This window comes from Scyliorhinus canicula, chromosome 18 (genome assembly GCF_902713615.1).
Source record: "Scyliorhinus canicula chromosome 18, sScyCan1.1, whole genome shotgun sequence".
Classification (NCBI taxonomy): Eukaryota; Metazoa; Chordata; class Chondrichthyes; order Carcharhiniformes; family Scyliorhinidae; genus Scyliorhinus; species Scyliorhinus canicula.
Window position 1 is genome coordinate 47,102,700 of NC_052163.1, and position 21,819 is coordinate 47,124,518.

The window sequence follows — 21,819 nt, forward strand, 5'->3', positions numbered from 1 at the left end:
GAAGAGTCCAGCAGAAGGTTCTGCACCTTCAACACGCCTTTTGGCAGATACGGCTACAATCGCATGCCATTTGGCATCATCTCGGCATCGGAGATATTCCATCACATCATGGAGCAGATGATGGAAGGCATTGCAGGGGTTTGTGTGTACGCGGACGACATCATCATATGGTCCACGACCCCTGAAGAACATGTGTCCCGTCTCCAGAAGGTATTCCGCCATGGACATGCCAACGGCCTAAAGTTAAACAGGTCCAAATGTTGTTTTGGCACATCAACGCTCAAGTTCCTAGGCGACCAGATCTCACAGCATGGTGTGCGCCCAGACACAGACAAAATCAAGGCCATCGAGGCGATGAAGGTCCCTGAGGACAAAAAGGCGGTGCTGCGCTTCTTGGGTATGGTCAATTTTCTGGGCACGTTCATTCCAAAGATGGCCACACACACCTGGCCTTACACAACCTGGTGAAAAAGTCAACTGCCTTTAAGTGGAAGGCCGCACACCAGACAGAGTGGCTGGAGCTGAAAGCCAAGCTCACCACTGCACCAGTCCTGGCATTCTTCGACCTGGACAGGGAGACAAAGATATCCACAGATGCGAGTGGATGGTATTGGTGCGGTGTTGCTTCAACAAGATGACACATCATCCTGGGCACCAGTAGCCTATGCATCAAGGGCGATGACGCCCACTGAAACCAGATATGCTCAGATTGAGATGGAGTGCTTAGGTCTTCTCACTGGCATACTCAAATTTCATGATTTTGTCTACGGCCTGCCGACATTCACTGTCGAGATGGATCATTGGCCTCTGGTCCACATCATCCACAAGGACCTGAACGACATGACGCCTCGGTTACAGAGAATCCTGCTTAAACTTAGGAGGTATGACTTCAACTTGGTGTACACACCTGGCAAGGAGCTCATCATCGCTGATGCATTGTCCCGCTCAGTCACCTCACCCAGGGGGCCGCTGGAGATCATCCAGCACATCGAATCACAGTGCAGCTGTGTGCTAGCACCCTCCCGGCGACAGATGAGAAGGTAGTTCTCATCCGTGATAAGAGAGCCAAAGACCCACTCTTGCAGCGCGTCATCTTGCAGGGCAGCATGGTAGCATGGTGGTTAGCATCAATGCTTCACAGCTCCAGGGTCCCCGGTTCAATTCCTGGCTGGGTCACTGTCTGTGTGGAGTCTGCACGTCCTCCCCGTGTGTGCGTGGGTTTCCTCCGGGTGCTCCGGTTTCCTCCCACAGTCCAAAGATGTGCAGGGTAGGTGGATTGGCCAGGCTAAATTGCCCTTAGTGTCCTAAAAAAAAAAAAAAAATAATGTTAATGAGGGTTGTTGGGTTATTGGTATAGGGTGGATACGTGGGCTTGAGTAGGGTGATCATTGCTCGGCACAACATTGAGGGCTGAAGGGCCTGTTCTGTGCTGTACTGTTCTAATTCTAATTCTAATTCTAATCCACAACCTCACCAATCACTGGCAGAAAGGGCAGTGCCCACAATTTTACAATGTGAAGGATGGTATCCTCCTCAAGCTGGACAGGATTGTCATTCCGCTCAGTCTCCAGAGCATGGTGCTGCGCCAGATTCATGAGGGACACCTGGGCGTCGAGAAGTGCAGGCGCAGAACCCGGCAAGCTGTCTACTGGCCCGGCATCAACCAGGACATCTCAAACATGGTCCTGAACTGTGCTACCTGTCAGCGGTTCCAGTCAGTGCAGAGCAAGGCGATGCTCCAACAGCATGACAGAGTGACCTCTCCATGATCCAAGATTGGCATCGACCTCTTTCATGCGAATGGTCGCGACTAAGTATTGATCATCAACTATTTCTCGAATTACCCTGAGGTGCTGAAGCTCCCGGACCTCAGCTCACGGACATCATCAAAGCCTGTAAGGAGATGTTCTCAAGGTATGGCGTCCCAATCACCGTCTTGAGCGACAATAGCCCGTGCTTTATCAGTCAAGAATGGTCCACGTTTGCAAGGTCATACAATTTCCAGCATGTCACCTCCAGTCCGCACTATCCGCAGTCCAATGGAAAAGTCAAGAAAGGGGTGCACATTGTGAAACAGCTCGTCTGCAAGGCCTCGGACTCTGCTTCCAACATACACGGCAGCACGGTAGCATAGTGGTTAGCACAATTTCTTCACAGCTCCAGGGTTCCAGGTTCGATTCCCGGCTTGGGTCACTGTCTGTGCGGAGTCTGCACCTTCTTCCCGTGTGTGCATGGGTTTCCTCCGGGTGCTCCGGTTTCCTCCCACAGTCCAAAGATGTGCAGGTTAGGTGGATTGGCTATGATAAATTGTCCTTAGTGTCCAAAATTGCCCTTAGTGTTGGGTGGGGTTACTGGGTTATGGGGATAGGGTGGAGGTGTGGGCTTGGGTAGGGTGCTCTTTCCAAGAGCTGGTGCAGACCCGATGAGCCGAATGGCCTCCTTCTGCACTGTAAATTCTATGATCTATGATCTACACCTTGCACTGCTCACGTACAGGTCAACTCCATTGTCCACTGGCATGTCACCGGCTCAACTCCTGGTGAACAGGGACCTGCGGACAATGTTTCCAGCCATACACCTGCCCAACCTGGATGACCTCCCAGTGCTGCAGAAGATGCAACAGCTCAGAGGTCGTCAAAAGCAGGGCTATGATGTCCATGCCACCGATCTGGCCGTGCTATCCCCGGCAGACACTGTCAGGATCCAGATACCACATGGTGGGTGGTCTGCCCTGGCTGTCGTTGTTCGACAGACCGTGCCCCGTTCTTATGTTGTACGTATGGCTGATGGCTCCATCGTGCAAAGGAATCGACGGGCAATGTGCAAAGTTGCCTCCCCGCAAACACTTTCTCCTCCACTTCCATATGTTGAATTGCCACCTCCTGATACCTCGCACCACAAGGCCACAAGTCAGGCTTCCATCTCGCCTGTCAAGGCGCCGTCGTCCCCTCCACCACCTCTCCGGCAGTCGACCAAGATCAGACGCAAGCCTCAAAGACTGGACTTGTGAACGTTTGTTTTGTTTGCTGTGTTCTGTTGTCCTCTGTCTGTCATGTTAGACAGACTCATTCACATGTTAAAAAAAAAGTGGAGATGTCATGATATGCAAACATGCAGCTCATGAACACATAGAATAGGACACGACCAATGAGCAGTCAGGATACTCAAGGGTGGTATCTCATTATAAAAGGGATGAGGCACTCACACCCCGCCACTTTCCACAGACCAACATCTACAGAGTAAGACAGGGTGTATCCTCAGCATCACACCCCAGCACATGGCTTAGAGCAAGGCTGGTTCAGTTAGACTGAGTTACTACATTTAGATTAGCAGAGAGTCAAACTCATTGAGAACTGTGCTAATAGTTCAGTAAAACACATTGAGCTCACTTCAAAGTCTGGAGCATCTTTTACTCAAAACTGCATCAAGTGGCAGCTTGTGTCATTCCAAATCACAGAACACAACAAACCCCCACACAATGCGATCCCTGATGAGCTCGTCGGTATGGGTGGCAAACGTGCATTTGTTCGCTAGGATTTTAAAAACTGCAGTGTAGGATTGTATTGATTCATCAAACTTTTGATTGGTCGTGCTAAACGCATGTCTGTCAACAATTTACTGGCAATCAAATGGTCTTCAAAAATGTTAACAATATCTCAGGGTCCTCTTTCCCTTCCTCCATTTGGAAAACAAAAGATTCCAATTTCCCTGCAGCCTCAGGGCCTGCTAAATTTAATAAAGTGGTGCCTATGCGTTCCTAGATTTGCCTGATAGACTTGCGCTGCAGGAGGTGTGTTATTCATTTTCAAACTGTGCCATTGTCCACAATGGTTTAGTCGAATACGAGTGGGTCGATGTGGCAAAGTCCATGTGCCATTCTGCCACTCCTGACACCATGTTGAGGTGCTGGGTCCCAATGACTGACGACCAAGGACTTAGAATAATGGTAGTTGATTGAATACTTTGAGCAGTTCTTACGTGCCTTGTGCCTGCCATGTTCCAGAGGTAACTCCCACTCTTCCGACACGTGGCTCCATAGGTACCGGCGCCATCTCAGTGTTCATGCAACCACCCAGTCTACACAATGAGACTGAGGCTGGAATTTACCGGCTGTTCACGCCGGCGGGATCCTCCGGCCCCACCGACGGTGCACCCCCACCTCGGCTTTCACAGCGACGAGGGTGCATTCAATGGAAAATCACATTGATCCCAGAAGATCCCGCTGGCGGGCCGCCTCCGCCGCCGGAAAACACGCGGTGGGTTGGGCAGAAAATCCTGCCCTGAGAATTTATTGGCTGCTACTCTGTGATTCATGATGGTTTTCTCCATCAATAACTCACATAGACAAGGATTCATCGAATATCAGGGAAATCATGCACAGTATCCGTCCTGCTGCCAAAATGCACAGCCTAGTAATATGAACAAGTGAAACAGCAAAGATTGGGCCCTTCCCATCAGTCATACTGCCAATCTCCTAACTGCATTAATCAGGTAAGATACATCTCCAACCCTGCTAAAGAACAAAAGAAATAGCTAATATGTATTTATCGAGCATTATTCATGAACTCAAGGAGAGATGCACAGTAGCCACTTTGCAAGATCCCGAATTAGCAGTGGGATAATTTCTGAGGAATGTGAGTGTTTTGTGATAAATATTCATAGAATCCCTACAGTACAGAAGGAGGCCATTTGGCCCATCATGTCTGAACCAACCCATCGGAAAGAGTACTGTATTTAGGTCTACACCCCCCTAACCTGCAGATCTTTGGACTGTGGGAGGAAACCAATGCAGACACAGGGAGAACATGAAACCTCTGCACAGACAGTGACCCAAGAAATGAACTTGGGTCCCTGGTGCTGTGAGGCAGCAGTGCTAACCACTGTGTCTCCGTGCCAGCCTTGACTCAGACACCAGGGAGAATTCCCTGCTCTTTTACAAAATAGTGCCATGGGATCTTTTACCGCCATCGAGTTTAATATCACATCCCAAAAATGGGAAACTAAATGTGTTAAATGTGGTGAATGTGATTCACACTATATATAGTTGCCAATATCACTCCATGTATATATGTTCATTATCTACCCGTTGTAAGATCAATGCTGTATATAGTTGCCAATATAACTCCGTGTATATATGTTCACTATCCACCATTGTAAGGCAGTTGTACTATCCGACCACCAGGGGGAGTCACTCTGTGAGTACGTGAGAGTTTGTACTGGGCTCCTCCCTTGGCTCCACCCAGGACTCCTCCCCCTGGGCCCGATGTATAAAGATCAGTGCCTTAGAGCCAGCCTGCCAAGTCATCTGGAGTTCAACGACAAATAGGCCGGCTCTGTTGTAAGTGTATTAAAGCCTCTGTTCAGATCCAACTACACATGTTCGCTGAATTGATGGTTCCATCAATAGCCTCATACATCTCCTGATCGAATGTAGACTGGGGGCGCGGGCTGGTGCTGGCGCTCAGGACTGGTGGGGTGAGCTCGCAGAATCGGGGGCGCAAGGGGGTGGCCGCATAGGGAACGGGGAAAGGAGTTCCTCGGTGGGGGTAGATGGGGGGCTGGATCCAGCGGGTGCCAGGTCCCGGAGGGAAACTGTGTCCTGGCGACCGTCTGGGAACTCAACAAATGCGTACTGTGGGTTCGAATGAAGCAGGCGCACCTTTTCAACAATGGGGTCGGTTTTGTGCGCCCTGACGTACTTCCTTAGGAGAACCGGGCCTGGCGTCCTCAGCGACGCCGGAAGTGAGACCCCTGTTGTAGTGCCCCTGGAAAAAATGAAGAGCCGTTCATGAGGGGTTTGGTTGGTAGCTGTACACAGGAGGGATCTAATTGCATGGAGCGCGTCAGGGAGGACTTCCTGCCATTGGGAAACTTGGAGCTTTCTGGACCTGAGGGTCAGTAGGACGGTCTACCAGACCGTTGCGTTCTCCCTCTCCACCTGTCCGTTCCCCCAGGGGTTGTAACTGGTAGTCCTGCTCGAGGCGATGCCCTTGTCGAGCAGGTACTGACGCAGCTCGTCACTCATAAAGGACACACCCTGGTTGCTGTGCACGTAGCTGGGGAAACCGAACAGGATGAAGACACTGCAGGGCCCTAATGACTGTGTGGGAGGTCAAATCGGGGCATGGGATGGCGAAGGGGAATCAGGAGAACTCGTCAATAATGTTAAGGAAGTAAATGTTTTTGTTAGTGGAGGGGAGTGGCCCTTTGAAATCGATCGCAAGGCGTCTAAAGGGCCTAGAAGCCTTGACCAGGTGGGCCCTATCTGGTCTATAGAAGTGCAGTTTGCACTCTGCACAGATCGGGCAGTCTCTAGTGACCGCTTTTACCTCCTCGTTGGAGAAAGGCAGGTTTCGGGCTCTGATGTAGTGGGCTAGCCGGGTGACCCCTGGGTGGCAGAGGTCATCGTGGATGGCTTTTAGGCGACTGATTTGCGCGCTGGCGCATGTCCAGCGGGATAGGGCATCCGAGGGCTCGTTGAGCTTCCTCGGTCGATATTTGATATCGTAATTGTAGGTGGAGAGTTCAATCCTTCACCGAAGAATTTTGTCATTTTTAATTTTGCCCCTTTGCGAGTTGTCGAATATGAAGGCGACCGACCGTTGGTCAGTGATGAGGGTGAACGTCCTACCTGCGAGGTAGTGCCTCCAGTGTCGGATAGCCTCCACGATGGCTTGTGCTTCCTTCTCGACTGAGGAGTGTCAGAGTTCTGAAGCGGATAGGGTACGGGAGAAAAATGCAACGGGCCGCCCTGCTTGGTTTAAAGTGGCTGCTAGCGCTACCTCTGAGGCGTCGCTCTCAACCTGAAAGGGAGTGGATTCATCCACCGCCCGCAAGGCTGCTTTGGCGATGTCGTCCCTGATGCAGCTGAAGGCTTGGCGCGCCTCAGCAGACAGGGGAAATAGTGTGGCCTTGAAGAGTGGGCGGGCTTTGTCCGCATATTGGGGGACCCACTGGGCATAGTACGAAAAGAGCCCCAAGCACCGTTTGAGGGCCTTGGGGCCATGGGGGAGGGGGAGTTCTAAGCATGCGGTCCGGGTCTGGGCTCAGGACTCCGTTCTCCACGACGTAGCCGAGGATGGCTAGTCTGTTTGTGCGGAACACGCATTTCTCCTTGTTATCATAGAATTTACAGTGCAGAAGGAGGCCATTCGGCCCATCGAGTCTGCACCGGCTCTTGGAAAGAGCACCCTACCCAAGGTCAACACCTCCACCTTATCCCCATAACCCAGTAACCCCACCCAACACTAAGGGCAATTTTTGACACTAAGGGCAATTTATCATGGCCAATCCACCTAACTTGCACATCTTTGGACTGTGGGAGGAAACCGGAGCACCCGGAGGAAACCCACGCACACACGGGGAGGATGTGCAGACTCGACACAGACAGTGACCCAAGCCGGAAACGAACCTGGGACCCTGAAGCTGTGAAGCAATTGTGCTATCCACAAGGCTCCGTGCTGCCCTAATGTAAGGTTATATGTAAGGTTTAATTTTTGGGCCGTCTGGAGAAAACGGTGGAGGTTGGCATCGTGGTCCTGCTGGTCATGGCCGCAGATGGTAACATTTTCCAGATACGGAAACGTGGCCCGCAGCCCGTACTGGTCTACCATTCAGTCCATTGCTCGTTGGAACACCGAAACCCCGTTAGTAACGCCAAAGGGAACCCGGAGGAAATGGAAGAGGCGGCCATCGGCCTCGAACGCCGTGTAGTGGCGGTCCTCCAGGCGGATTGGGAGCTGGTGGTATGCAGACTTCAGATCCACCGTGGAAAATACCCGATATTGGGCTATCTGGTTTACCATGTCTGCAATTCTGGGGAGGGGATACGCGTCTCGGAGCGTAAAGCGATTGATGGTCTAGCTATAATCGACGACCATGCGGAATTTTTCCCCGGTCTTGACGACCACCACCTGAGCTCTCCAGGGACTGTTACTGGCCTCTATGATCCCCTCACTGAGCAGCCTTCGGACCTCCGTTCTGATAAATACTCTATCCTGCAGTCTGTACCGCCTACTGCGGGTGGCTACCGGTTTGCAATCCGGGGTGAGGTTGACCAAGAGAGGAGGGGGGGGCGATGCGCAGCGTGGCGAGGCTGCGGATAGTGAGTGGGGGCAGGGGCCCACCGAAGCTGAGGGTGAGATTCTTGAGATTACATTGGAAATCCAATCCTAAGAGGAGTGGCGCGCAGAGGTCGGGCAAGATATACAGTTTAAATTTGGAATAGCTAGCGCCTCGAATCGTTAGCGTTGCTGTAGTGCGGCCTTGGATTTGGATGGAATGGGAGCCCGAAGCGAGGGCAATAGTTTGGTTGACGGGATAAATAGGGAGGGAACAGCGTCTTACCAGCTCTGGGTGTATGAAGCTCTCTGTGCTCCCGGAGTCGAAGAGGCACGACGTGTTGTACCCGTTGATCGGACCTCCGTCATCGAATTTCTCAGATGCTTGGGGCGAGATTGGTCGAGGGTGACCGTGTTGAGTTGCGGGCCGCGTGGTTGGTGCCCGGGGGAGTCGAATTCTTCCGATCGGGCGTCCTGTCGAGTAGATGCCGCTGCGTTCTGGCGAGCTTGATGCAGGAACACTGCGCTGAGTTGCGGGCCATGTGGTGACTGCCCGGGGAGGTCGTACTCCTCCGATGAGCTATTTGAGTCTGGGGATGCAGCTAGGTCCCGTGGATCGCACGTGGAGGGTGGTGATGAAGATGGCGTCCAAGATGGCGGTCCCCATGAATCGCATGTGGCCAGCCGCATGGTGGAGGTTTGCCAAGATGGCGCCCCCATGGATCGTACGTGGCGGGAGGGGGCGGAGCCTGAGCGTAGGCCGCAGCGTTTCGGGCCCCGCGGGCCTGCTGGTGCTGGGGGCAATGTTTTTGGACTGTTGGGGTGTTGAGGGCTGGGGCCCTTCTGCCGAGGCACACTTTAGCATAGTGGCCTTTCTTCCCGCAGCTGCTGCAGGTCGTGGATCCGTCTGAGCAGTGCTGCTGCGGGTGCTGGCTTTGTCCACAGAAGTGGCAGGCTGGAGCATTTGAATAACTGGTTTGGCGAGCTGAATAGTGGCAGGCTGGAGCAGTTGAATAACTGGTTTGGCGAGCTGAGTAGCTGGCTGGGGGAGCTGAGTAATTAGCTGGAGCAGCTGGATAGTTTTTTGTAGTTGACTGGGACAGTAGGGCGGCTGGCTGTGGCAGCGCGATAGCTGGGGGGCCTTGCGGCACAGGCTTGGGGGGTCCTCCGGTCGGGGGCCCATGCGGGGTTAGCGGGGTCCGCGGGAAACGAGTTGAGGCTGCGGAAGGAAACTTCCATTGTGGTAGCAGCCTCTACGGTAGTCTCTAAGCCCTGGGCCCCATTTTCCAATAGTCTCAGGCGTACATAGTTATATCGAAGGCCCGCTACAAAAACATCCCGCACAGCAAGCTCCCTATGTTCGGCCGCGGTTACCGCCTGGTAATTGCTGTCATTTCAGAGATTGTTCAACTCGCGTGCAAATTCAGCTAAAGTTTCAGTAGCCCGTTGTCGGCGAGTCGTTAACACATGGCGGGCAAAGACCTCGTTCATGGGCCTAATATACATTTTGTCCAAAATCGCCAGCGCTGCGGTGTAGGAACCGGCTGGATTTAGTTGTGTAGAAATTCTGTGGCTTACCCTCGCGTGCAGTAGGCTGAGCTTTTGTTCCTCCGTAGTTTCAGCGGTGCTGATTTCGGCCAGGTAGGCCTTAAAACATTTCAGCCAGTGGCAGGAGGTTTCTTTCGCCTCTGCATCCTGCGGATCGAGTTCTAGACGTCCTGGTTTTAGAGCGGATTCCATGCTTTACTTCGGCAGCTTCTTAAGTGTATTAAATTGATGGAACCATCAATTCAGCGAACACGTGTAGTTGGACCTGAACAGAGGCTTTAATACACTTACAACAGAGCCAGCCTATTCGTCGTTGAACTCCAGATGACTTGGCAGGCTGGCTCTAAGGCACTGATCTTTATACATCGGTCCCAGGGGGAGGAGTCCTAGGCGGAGCCAAGGGAGGAGCCCAGTACTAACTCTCACGTACTCCCAGGGCGACTCCCCATGGTGGTCGGATAGTGCAGCTGCACTTTAAATGGTGGATAGTGAACATATATACACGGAGTTATATTGGCAACTATATACAGCATTGATCTTACAACGGGTAGATAACGAACATATATAAATGGAGTGATATTGGCAACTATATATAGTGTGAATCACATTCACCACATTAAGCACACCCCATTAAAATCAGTCTTCAGATCTCCTGACCAAAAGCAAAGGTATTCAGCACATACACATCGCATACACATTCCTTGTGATACAAATCAAGTCCCAACAAAAACAGGCAATACAAAGTCAAAGAATTAACAGTGAATATGACATGACTAAACATTACCACAATCACTCCCAGCCATTGAATTATCATTGCTGAAATACATTTTTGTTTATGATGGAATATCACATTTATTTGCAGCAACTTTTTAAAAAAAATTTTAGATTTTGATTCAGTTTGTCCCAAAATTAATTGATTTTGTTTCAAAATAATGGCAGGAATCTATTGTTGGGTTCGTACAGGCAAAAGAATCTGTGTTTGGAGGTTTACTGAAAATCAATCCATTTTGGGGAGAAAGGTGGTGTAACCAATCTCCTTAGCTTCTCTTAATTGCTGTTTGCTGAAACCTCGTTCTAACTTTCATCCTCTCTAACTGAAACCCCCTCAGCTGGTTATTTGCACTGACCTCCTGTTCAGCCTTTGCCCTTGCCACCGAGATTACTTCATGATATATGTGTTTCTCCAGTGTGCACTCCTTACAGATGCAACTCTGGTCGTTTTGACAGAAGAACTCCAGATACTGCTCGTGCAGGCTGCATTTCCCCTGTTCAATGTCTTTCCTTGGATCGATCAGTTTATGATTTTTAAAGGCTGCGTTTTCAAGGTGAGGTCTCAAGTGATTCTCACAATAGGACACCATACAAGTCAAACAAGACTTTTTCGCCTTTAACTTCTTGTCAATGCAGGAATCACAGGCAACATCATCGGAATCGGTGACAATCTCATCACTCTGTTCATTTGCTATCGCACTTTCGCACTCAAGCTCAGTCTCTAGCTCGGACGTTAGCTCTTTCTCACATTCTTTACCTCGTTCCAACTTAGTTTCTGAGTCAGACTGACTGCTCTGCTCCAGCACCTCAGGCTCTTGTACAACTTCGCATTCAAGCTTTTGGGGTTTTCTGAAGCTTTTTTTCCACTTTTCCACCAGCCCATTCAAAGCAATATTCTTCTGGAGAGGCAGGTTTGGTTCAAATATTTCCTTGCATTGTGGGCAGCTTTGAATATGGATCATTTCCCAGAACTGCTCGAGGCAGCCTTTGCAAAAGTTATGCCCACAAGAGGTTGTTACTGGAGATTTGAAGAAATCGTGACAGATTGAGCAAGTGAGCTGCTCTTCCAGCGCTGAGGGGTCCAGAGCAGCCATTGAGGAATTAATCATCGACTGCTTTCAGAGTAAACTGAAACCGGCTTTCAGAGTGAACCACACCTGAAATGTGCAACAAACAAAATGCCTGGAAGCAGTTAACTCTTTCCATCAACTTCTGCATAATCACACAGGGAGGTGGTGGCGTAGTGGTATTGTCACTGGACCAGTAAACCAGAGACCAGAGGAATGCTCTGGGGATCCAGATTCAAATCCCACCACTGCAGATGGTGAAATTTGAATTCAATAAAAATCTGGAATTATAAGTCTAATGATGAACATGAAACCATTGCTGATTGTCGTAAAAACCCACCTGGCTTTAGGGAAGGAAATCTGCTGTCCTTGTCTGGCCTGCATGTGACAACAGAAAGTAATTGCCCCTCAAGGATGGCAATAAATGCTGGGACAAATAAAAAAAGGAATATTGATGTCTGAATAACAAGAAGTAAACTGGAGAAACTAAACTTATGCTGTGAGGCCCGCCTCTCCCATTGTGTTCAGCATCCTCCAGAGGTTAATCAAAATAAATGGATTACTTACATTCCTAAAATATACATGATGCTGGACAACTTAAAGTCCAACAGGATTGTTTCAAATCACTAGCTTTCGGAGCACTGCTCCTTCCTCGGGTGAATGCTTTAACTGATGTTGTAAGGCTTCTTACTAAAATATACACTCATTGCTAAATCAAATTTCAATTAAAAGACAGCTGTAAACATCCAAGAATTGACCGAATGGTAAAAAGGTGTTATGACCAGTTAGGAGGGGTCAGGCGGCTCCCTTCTTTTCCCTCTCCTTGAAAAGTATATACTTGCCAATTCACCGATGCTGTGATCATAAAAGAAACAAAAGAACAGGTGTTCTTGAGTTTAACAAAATGATTTACGCCACATAAAATATGCATCAACTTTCGGCCAGGCACACGCACTCACACACACGCAAACCCCACCAAATGAAGATTAGGGAGTGAGGTTGTCCAAATTAGATTTAATTCAATTTAAAGGAATTCACAATCTGCAGTTTGTAACTCGGGTCACGACACCCTGGGCTGGCGTGCGGTCAGTTCCTGCCCCATTTAACCCGGAGTCGCAACACAGGCGAAATTAAACTTTACTTAAAATAGCCGAGTCCCCTGGGTGATCCCAATAAATTACAGTCACCAGGTTTGTAACATTAAATCACAAGTAACCTTTTATTTTTTTTTTAAAATAATTTTTATTGAAGATATTTTTCAAAATACAAACATTTTAACCCCCCCTACATTTAAATTTAAATTATATCAAAACAAAGTCAAACCCCCCTACTTAACAAAAAGTCCCCCCCACCCCCTACTCGCGCGTCCCCCCCCCCCCCCCCCCCCCCCCCCCCCCCCCCCGCCGGCGAACCGACAGTCAGACCAACTTATCATTTCTGGCAGTGTCCTCGGGCAGGCCTTGCCCGTGCCACCACCGCTACCGTACTTCCTTCGTTGTTGTCCCCCCTCCCCCCCCCTCCCTTCCCCCCCGCCCTCCCCCCCCCTCCCTCCCGCCCTCCCCTCCCCTCCCGGGTTGCTGCTGTCACGACCTCAGTTTCTATCTCTGATCTAAGAGGTCCAGGAAGGGTTGCCATCGCCTGAGAAACCCCTGCACCGACCCTCTCAGGGCGAATTTGATCCTTTCCAATTGGATGAAGTTTGCCATGTCGTTTAACCAGGTGTTAACACTTGGAGGCCTTTCGTCCCTCCACTGAATCAAGATCCTCCTCCGAGCCACCAAGGACGCAAAGGCTAATATTCCAGCCTCCCTCGCCTCCTGTACCCCCGGCTCCACCCCAACCCCGAAGATCGCAAGTCCCCATCCTGGCTTGACCCTGGACCCCACCACTCTCGACACCGGCCCTGCCACCCCCTTCCAGAACTCCTCCAGTGCCGGACATGCCCAAAACATATGTGCATGATTCGCAGGGCTTCCCGAACATCTAATACACCTGTCTTCACCCCCGAAAAACCGACTCATGCTTGTCCCCGTCATGTGGGCTCTATGCAGTACCTTAAATTGAATGAGACTTAGTCTCGCACATGACGACGACGAGTTGACCCTCTCCAGGGCGTCTGCCCATGTCCCGTCCTCTATCTGTTCCCCCAGCTCTAACTCCCACTTATCTTTCAGCTCCACTACTGGTACCTCCTCCACCTCCTGCATAATCTTATAGATGTCCGAGATCTTCCCCTCCCCGACCCAGACCCCTGATAGCACCCTATCACTCGCCCCCCTGTCGGGAAGCGCGGGGAACCCCTCTACCTGTCGTCTGGCAAATGCCTTCACTTGGAGGTACCTGAACGTGTTCCCCGGGGGGAGCCCAAATTTCTCCTCCAGCTCTCCCAAGCTCGCAAACCTCCCCTCTATAAACAAGTCCCTCAGTTGTCTAATACCCACCCTCTGCCAGCTCTGGAATCCCCCTCCTGTATTTCCCGGTGCAAATCTGTGGTTCCCTCTTAATGGTGCCCCTATCAGACCTCCCACTTCCCCCCTGTGTCGCCTCCACTGCCCCCAGATCTTGAGGGTGGCCGCCACCACCGGGCTCGTGGTATACCTCGTGGGAGGGAGCGGCCATGGTGCCGTTACCAGTTCCCCTAAGCTTATGTTACCGCAGGACGCCCTCTCCATGCGCTTCCAGGCTGCCCCCTCCCCTTCCATCATCCACTTTCGTACCATCGATGTATTTGCCGCCCAGTAATATCCTGAAAGGTTGGGTAACGCCAGCCCTCCACTATCCCTACTCCGCTCCAAAAAGACCCTTCTAACTCTAGGGGTGCCATGTGCCCACACATACCCCATGATACTACTCGTTACCTTCTTGAAAAAGGCCCTGGGGAGGAAGATGGGCAGACACTGGAACAAAAACAAGAACCTCGGGAGGACCGTCATTTTAACTGACTGCACCCTCCCTGCCAGCGACAGCGGCACCATGTCCCACCTCTTAAACTCCTCCTCCATCTGTTCCACCAGTCTAGAAAAGTTCAACTTGTGGAGGGTCCCCCAGTTCTTTGCCACCTGCACCCCCAAGTACCTAAAACTTTTAACTGCTCTTTTGAAGGGGAGCCTCCCAATTCCCTCCCCCTGGTCTCCCGGGTGTATTACAAAGACCTCACTTTTCCCCAGATTTAATTTATACCCCGAAAAAGTCCCCGAACTCCGCTAGTATCCCCATTACCTCCGGCATTCCCCCCTCCGGGTCTGCCACATACAACAACAAATCATCCGCATAGAGCGAGACCCGATGTTCCTCCCCTCCCCTTGTCAGTCCTCTCCACCCCCCTGAACCCCTCAGTGCCATCGCCAACGGCTCAATCGCTAATGCAAAGAGTAAGGGGGATAGGGGACATCCCTGCCTAGTACCTCGATGGAGCCCAAAATATTCTGACCTCCTCCCGTTTGTTACCACACTCGCCATCGGAGCTGAATAGAGCAGTTTTACCCACTTGATAAATCCCTCCCCAAACCCAAACCTTTCCAACGTCTCCCACAAGTATTCCCACTCCACCCTGTCAAATGCCTTCTCCGCGTCCAGCGCTACCACTATCTCCGCCTCCCCCTCCACTGCTGGCATCATGATCACGTTTAACAATCTCCGGACATTTGTGTTAAGTTGGCGTCCCTTCACGAACCCCGTCTGGTCTTCATGGATTACCCCTGGCACACAGTCCTCTATCCTGGTTGCCAGGACCTTTGCTAACAGCTTGGCGTCAACATTTAGGAGGGAGATGGGCCTGTAGGACCCGCACTGGACCGGGTCCTTGTCCCGCTTCAAAATCAAGGAGATCAGGGCCTGCGACATTGTTGGGGGCAGAACCCCCCCCCTCGCGCGCCTCATTAAAGGCTCTCACCAGCACTGGGCCCACCAAGTCCACAAATTTCCTGTAAAACTCCACCGGGAACCCATCCGGCCCCGGCGCCTTCCCCGCCTGCATCTGGCCTATCCCTTTAATTAGCTCCTGCAGCTCTATCGGCGCCCCCAACCCTTCTACCAGCTCCTCCTGTACCTTTGGGAACCTCAATTTGTCGAGAAAGTTCTTCATTCCCCCTCTCCTCTTCGGCGGTTCAGACCTATACAATTCCCTATAGAAGTCCCTAAAGACCCTATTCACCTCTTGCCCCTTCTGCACTACGTCCCCACCCCTCTCTCTCACTCCCCCAATCTCTCTGGCTGCATCTCGCTTACGAAGCTGGTGTGCCAGCATCCTGCTCGCCTTTTCCCCGTACTCATACGCCGCACCCTGCGCCCTTCTCCACTGCGTTTCCTCCTTCCTAGTGGTCAGTAGGTCGAACCTGGCCTGCAAGCTACGCCGCTCCCTTAATAGCCCCTCCTCTGGTGCCGCCGCATATTTCCTATCTACTTCTAGGAGCTCCCCCACCAGCCTCTCCCTTTCCTGCCTCTCCTTCCTCTCTCTGTGTGCCCTTATGGAGATCAGCTCTCCTCTAATCACTGCTTTCAAGGCCTCCCAGACCGTCCCCACCTGCACCTCACCTGTGTCATTCGTACCCAGATAGTTCTCAATGCCCGTTCTCACCCTTCTGCACACCTCTTCGTCCGCCAACAGCCCTACATCCAGGCGCCACAACGGGCGTTGATCCCGCGCCTCCCCCATTTCCACGTCCACCCAATGTGGTGCATGGTCCGATATCGCAATGGCCGAGTACTCCGTGTCCTGCACTCTCGGTATCAGCCCCCTGTTCAATACGAAAAAAATCTATCCTAGAGTACACTCTGTGGACGTGGGAGAAAAAAGAATACTCCCTCGCCCTAGGCCTACCAAATCTCCATGGGTCTACCCCTCCCATCTGCTCCATGAACCCCCTTAACACCTCTGCCGCTGCCGGCCTCCTATTCGTCCTGGAACTCGATCTATCCAGCCCAGGGTCTAACACCGTATTAAAGTCCCCTCCCATGATCAGGCCCCCTGCCTCCAGTCCCGGGATGAGGCCCAGCAGGCGCCTCATAAAACCCGCGTCGTCCCAGTTCGGGGCATACACATTTACCAGTACCACATTCTCTCCCTGCAACCTACCCCTCACCATCACATACCTGCCCTCCTTATCTGCCACCACCTCTGCCGCCACAAACGACACCCTCTTTCCCACCAAAATCGCCACCCCCCGGTTCTTGATATCCAAGCCTGAGTGGAACACCTGTCCCACCCACCCCCTTCTCAGGCGGACCTGATCTGCTACCCTCAAATGAGTCTCCTGCAGCATTGCTACATCAGCCTTCAGTCCCTTCAGGTGTGAGAAGACCCTTGATCTTTTAACCGGCCCATTCAGCCCCCTTACGTTCCACGTGATCAATCGGATCGCTGAGCGACCCGTCCCTACTCCCTGTCGATTAGCCATGTCTTGTCCCTTGCTCGCCCCGGGTCATCCCTCCTTTTCTGACCCACTTCCCATAGCGATGCCCCCCCCCCCCCCCCCCCCAGCTCTCCCCTTCTCGTCCCTGGTCTTTCCAGCAGCAACCCGGTGTCCCCCCCTAACCCCCCCCCCTTCCCCCCCCCTGGCTAGGACCCCTCCTAGCCGCGATGTACCCAACATCGTACTCCCGAGAGTCAGCTGGTCTCCGCTGACCTGGCTGCTCCTGCCACATTCCGACTCCTCCCGGTTCAAGTGGGGGGGAGGGGCCTCCCCCCCCCGCCATTCCACTCTGACCCCGCTCCAGCGCGGGAAAGGCCGCCATTACTGGCCCCGCCCCACTCTTCTCCCCTCCCCTCTCCTCCGTCCCGCGCGCGGGAAAAACAGAGAAAAGCCCGCGCTTTCTCCCGGCCACACCCCGCCCCGCCATCTTCCACTCTCCCCCATCCCCATCTGCGCCCGTGAAAGATCCCCTTAAAACCCCAGAGAAAGACCCGCATGATCAGCCCACTCCCCCCCGTCCCGTCTCCCCAACTTAACGATATAAATACCCAATGGCAAATAAATACATAAATACTTAACTACATACTTAAATAACAAAATAATTAACTAGCTATCAACTAACAGTGTGCTCAACCATCACCCTCCATCAAACAGTATAAATAACCACAGATAACCATAACCAGAAAAGAAAGAAAGAACAAAAAACAAGCACCCAAAGGAAAAGGGTAAAAGGGGTAAATAACTAAGGGAAATTGGAAACGGGAAGAAACACCCCATAAGAAGCCAACGACCCACAATAGAGATTTCAACAGTTCAAATATACAGAAACACCCAACAACTCGAAACCTTCAAGATATTCAGAAAAGTCAAACGTTCGAGAAAAAACACCCCAAACAATCCACGAAACTGTTACCCAGTTCCGACCTGGCCTGAAAAAGAAAAGGGCCACTTGCTCAATCAAGAGTCCCCAGGCGGCTACGACCGCCGGTGCTCCCAGGTTTTAGTTCGTGTCCAAGTTTTCCTCTTGTACAAAGGTCCAGGCCTCCTCTGGGGACTCGAAATAATGATGTCGGTCCTTGTAGGTGACCCACAAGCGCGCCGGCTGCAGCATTCCAAATTTGATCTTTTTCGCGTGTAGCACCGCCTTTGTCCGGTTGAACCGGGCCCGCCGCTTTGCCACCTCCGCACTCCAGTCCTGGTACACCCTTACCGTCGAGTTCTGCCACTTGCTGCTTTTCTCCCTTTTTGCCCACCCCAGGACTTTCTCTCGATCACTTAGCCGCTGGAACCGCACCAGCACCGCCCTCGGGGGCTCGTTTGCCCTAGGCCTCCTGGCCATGACCTGGTATGCCTCTTCCAGTTCCAGGGGCGCCGGACCGGCCCCTTCCCCCATCAGGGAGCTCAGCATCTCCGCCACATATCTCGGGAGATCCGACCCCTCCAGGCCTTCTTCCAGGCCCAGGATCCTCAAATTTTTCCTCCTCATCCGAGTGTCCAGCTCCTCGAAGCGGCTCTGCCACTTCATGTGGAGTGCCTCGTGCACCTCCACCTTTGCCCCGATGACTGTGGCCTCCTCCTCCCTCGCGGTCATCTCCTGCTGCAGCTCTCTGATCGACGCCTCTTGGGTCGCCTGGGCTCCCACCAACCTGGTGGTCGTCGCGTTCATGGACTCTAAGAGCTCCACTTTCAGCTCCGTGAAAAAACAGAGGAGAGCGGCCTGCTGCTCCTCCGCCCATTTCCTCCAGTCCTCCGGTGCGCCGCCGGCCGCCATTTTGATTTTCTTCCCCCGCTTTTTTTGGGGAACTGCTGCCGTTTTTCTTGCCGCTCCACTCCGGGTACCGACCATAAAATCGGTCTAGTTCTCCTCAGGGGACCTTCCCCCACCGGGATTCGTCTTTACTGCACCTTTGGGGCCCTACAGTTGGCCCGAAAACACCTTTGTCGCAGGAGCTTCCAAGTGTGCGACTTAGCTGGTCATAGCCGCAACCGGAAGTCACAAGTAACCTTTTATTATGTACTGTATTATAATTGAATGGACAGAAAATGTAACTGACTATCTACTAACCCTATGCTAATCCACCTCTTCATAACTCACCCCACTCTTTATACACACACACTTACAGACAATCAACACAGAAGGGAAAGGGTGGTGGAAATCAAAAGAAAATATCAATAAAAATATAAGGATAAGGATTTCTGATGCACTGGGATGACTTTCAATCAATGTGTTTAAAAAAAAAAAGTTTAGAGTACCCAATTCTGTTTTTCCAAATAATGGACAATTTAGCATGGCCAATTAACCTGCCCTGCACATCTTTGGGTTGTGGGGGTGAGACCCACGCGGACATGGGGAGAATGTGCAAACTCCACACCGAAAGTAACCCAGGGTTGGGATCGAACCCGGGTCCTCGGCGCCATGAGGCAGCAATGTACTTTCAATCAATGTCATTCTGAAGTTCAGGCTTTCGTTTTGGTACTTCTTCCTTCTAGGCTTGAGATGGTTTTCTCTGGCATTGTTGTCTGCCTTCTCCACAGACTCAGCATCATTTCAGGTTCATAGCAGAGGATGTGCCAGATACTCACAGCTTTCAGAACAATAGAGCAGTTCTTTCACTCCAACAAGCAGGAGAGAGAGCGTTCCTTTCACTTCCAAGGTCGAAACACTTCCAAGTTCTCTCACAGAGCATCATGCAGGAACCAATCACTGGCCATTGTCAAGCAGAGCAATGTGCCTGGCCAACCTGCCAGGTGCCAGTTAACCAATCGAACCGACTCCCTCCAAAACCGATTCCGAAGACCAATTTGGGGCTGAGATGTTTGGCTTCTCTTCCCCCAAACTTAAAGCCTGGGAACAAGGTAAGGCATTTCCCCCACTTAGCCCGGTGCCAAGCGATTAGGTTTTGTGGCATGTTTCTAACCGATTAAGTACCTTTGCGCTAATGGAAGAGGAAATACCGTTCATTCACATTACTCCAAGTTCATTGACTTTCATGGGTTGTTGTGACATGTCATCTTAATCTCAATTGGATTGGAAGTGAGATATGCAGTAAAGCAAATTAGGTAGCCATCTTGGCTTTGAAATCAAATCACATTTACCTGTATTTTAAAAAGTCGATCATTGAAAGCTCAATTCATGTTTCCAGACAATAGGTTAAAGATTATTATTTGGCAAAAAGCACATCTTCATGACAAAGGACCTAACTGAAACTCGGTGTAAAGGACAACGGAATGCCATGGAATGAGATGGAGAGCAGTCTTATTGCAGGCCTCCCTCCACATCTCTTCACATTGTACATTTCCTTCTTCCCACCTGCCTATATTTACCAGTTAGTATTGAAATGGGTCAGGGCAGCACGGTGGCGCAATGATTAACACTGCTGCCTCACGGAGCCGAGAACATGAGCCCGATCCCAGCCCCGTGTCACAGTCCGTGTGGCGCTTGCACAGTCTCCCCTTTTCTGCGTGGGTCTCACCCTCACAACCCAAAGATGTGCAGGGTACGTGGGTTGGGCATGCTAAATTGACCCTTAATTGGAAAAAAAAGAATTGGGTATTTTAAATTTCCAAAAAAAGTATTGAAATGGGTCACTGTCAACATTGAAACAATGCTGATCAGATATATAGACCTTGCTCTCTCTGCCCACACTCACTTTCTCTCTACATTTCATCCCAAATTTTGCCTTAATTCACAGAGTTCACAGAATCATAGAATCCCCACAGTGCAGAAGGAGGCCTTTTGGCCCATCAAGTCAGCACCGGCCCTCTGAAAGAGCACCCTACACAGGCCCAACCCCCGCCCTATCCCTGCAATCCCACCTAGGGGCAATTTAGCATGGCCAATCCACCTAACCTACACATCTTTGGACTGTGGAAGAAAACCAGAGCACCCAGAGGAAACCCACGCAGACAAGGGACAAACGTGCAAACTGCACACAGTCACCCAAGGTCGGAATCGAACTCAGGTCTCAGGTGCCATTGTGCCACCAGACATATTATTCCACGTTTAACCCATTATAACATGTTTAAATAACCTATTTTGTGTATAGACTTTTCAGAGTTTTGCTTGGTTGAAGAGCAGATTGGAGGTGTTCAATTTACCCAATTTGTGATGGTCCTTATTCTGAGATAAGTCAATTGGATTCTTCTACAATTATTACCTTATTTTCATACTTCTTGTCACTTGTTAATGGAGGTGGGTGATGCATCAAAAATCAACTTTGCCATAATTTGAACACCTTTATTAAGTCTCTTATCCAACCCGTGATAATTGCAAGATAAACATCTTGCCAATCCTGTGCCAAACCACTGCACACATAAAGAGCTGCTGAATTCAATGTGTGCATTATCTGAGGCAGATTAAAATGGTTTGAGGAATCATGCATGTTTTCTAATTGCACAGGCAAAGCAAGATCGATAGGTAGGCCTCACTATCTGTGTGAAATATGCACGTCCTCCCGTGTCTGCGTGGGTTTCCTCCGGATGCTCCGGTTTCCTCCCACAGTCCAAAGATGTGTAGGTTAGGTGGATTGGTCATGATAAATTGCCCTTAGTGTCCAAACAGGTTGGGTGTGGTTACTGGGTTACGGGGATAGGGTGGAGATGTGGGCTTAGGTAGGGTGCTCTTCCCAAGGGCCAGTGCAGATGGGCCGAATGGCCTCCTTCTGCACTGTAAATTCTATGATTACCTCGCAATGATGTGCAAGATCTCAGACATGCCTTGGCAGCCAGCAAGTTTTTTTCAGTGGAATGTTGACACATGTTTGTAAATGCTTATTAAATGAATTTTCTGTCTGCAGATGGGATGTGATTACAAGGAGCAAGTCTGAACAGAAGCAGGACTCTGACAGGCGAGCCCTCTCCTTGCTTTCATAAGGCCAGTGGAATAGGGGAGGATGGAGTCTCACTAGCTCAACATTAGTGATGAAATATTTAGAAGACTGAAAGTTATTTTCAGTCCTAATT

General features: G+C 51.0%; 1 protein-coding gene across 1 annotated transcript in view; it reads right to left on the bottom strand.

The window, feature by feature from the left end:
- LOC119953666 (tripartite motif-containing protein 16-like protein) overlaps positions 1-11,486 on the bottom strand; it is a 36,023-nt gene extending 24,537 nt beyond the window's left edge. Inside the window, exon 1 of the mRNA XM_038778168.1 lies at positions 10,736-11,486. Coding sequence (XP_038634096.1) covers positions 10,736-11,473 — 738 coding nt within the window. The 5' untranslated portion in view covers positions 11,474-11,486. The remainder of the gene's footprint in view (positions 1-10,735) is intronic.
- Positions 11,487-21,819: the final 10,333 nt, after the last annotated feature.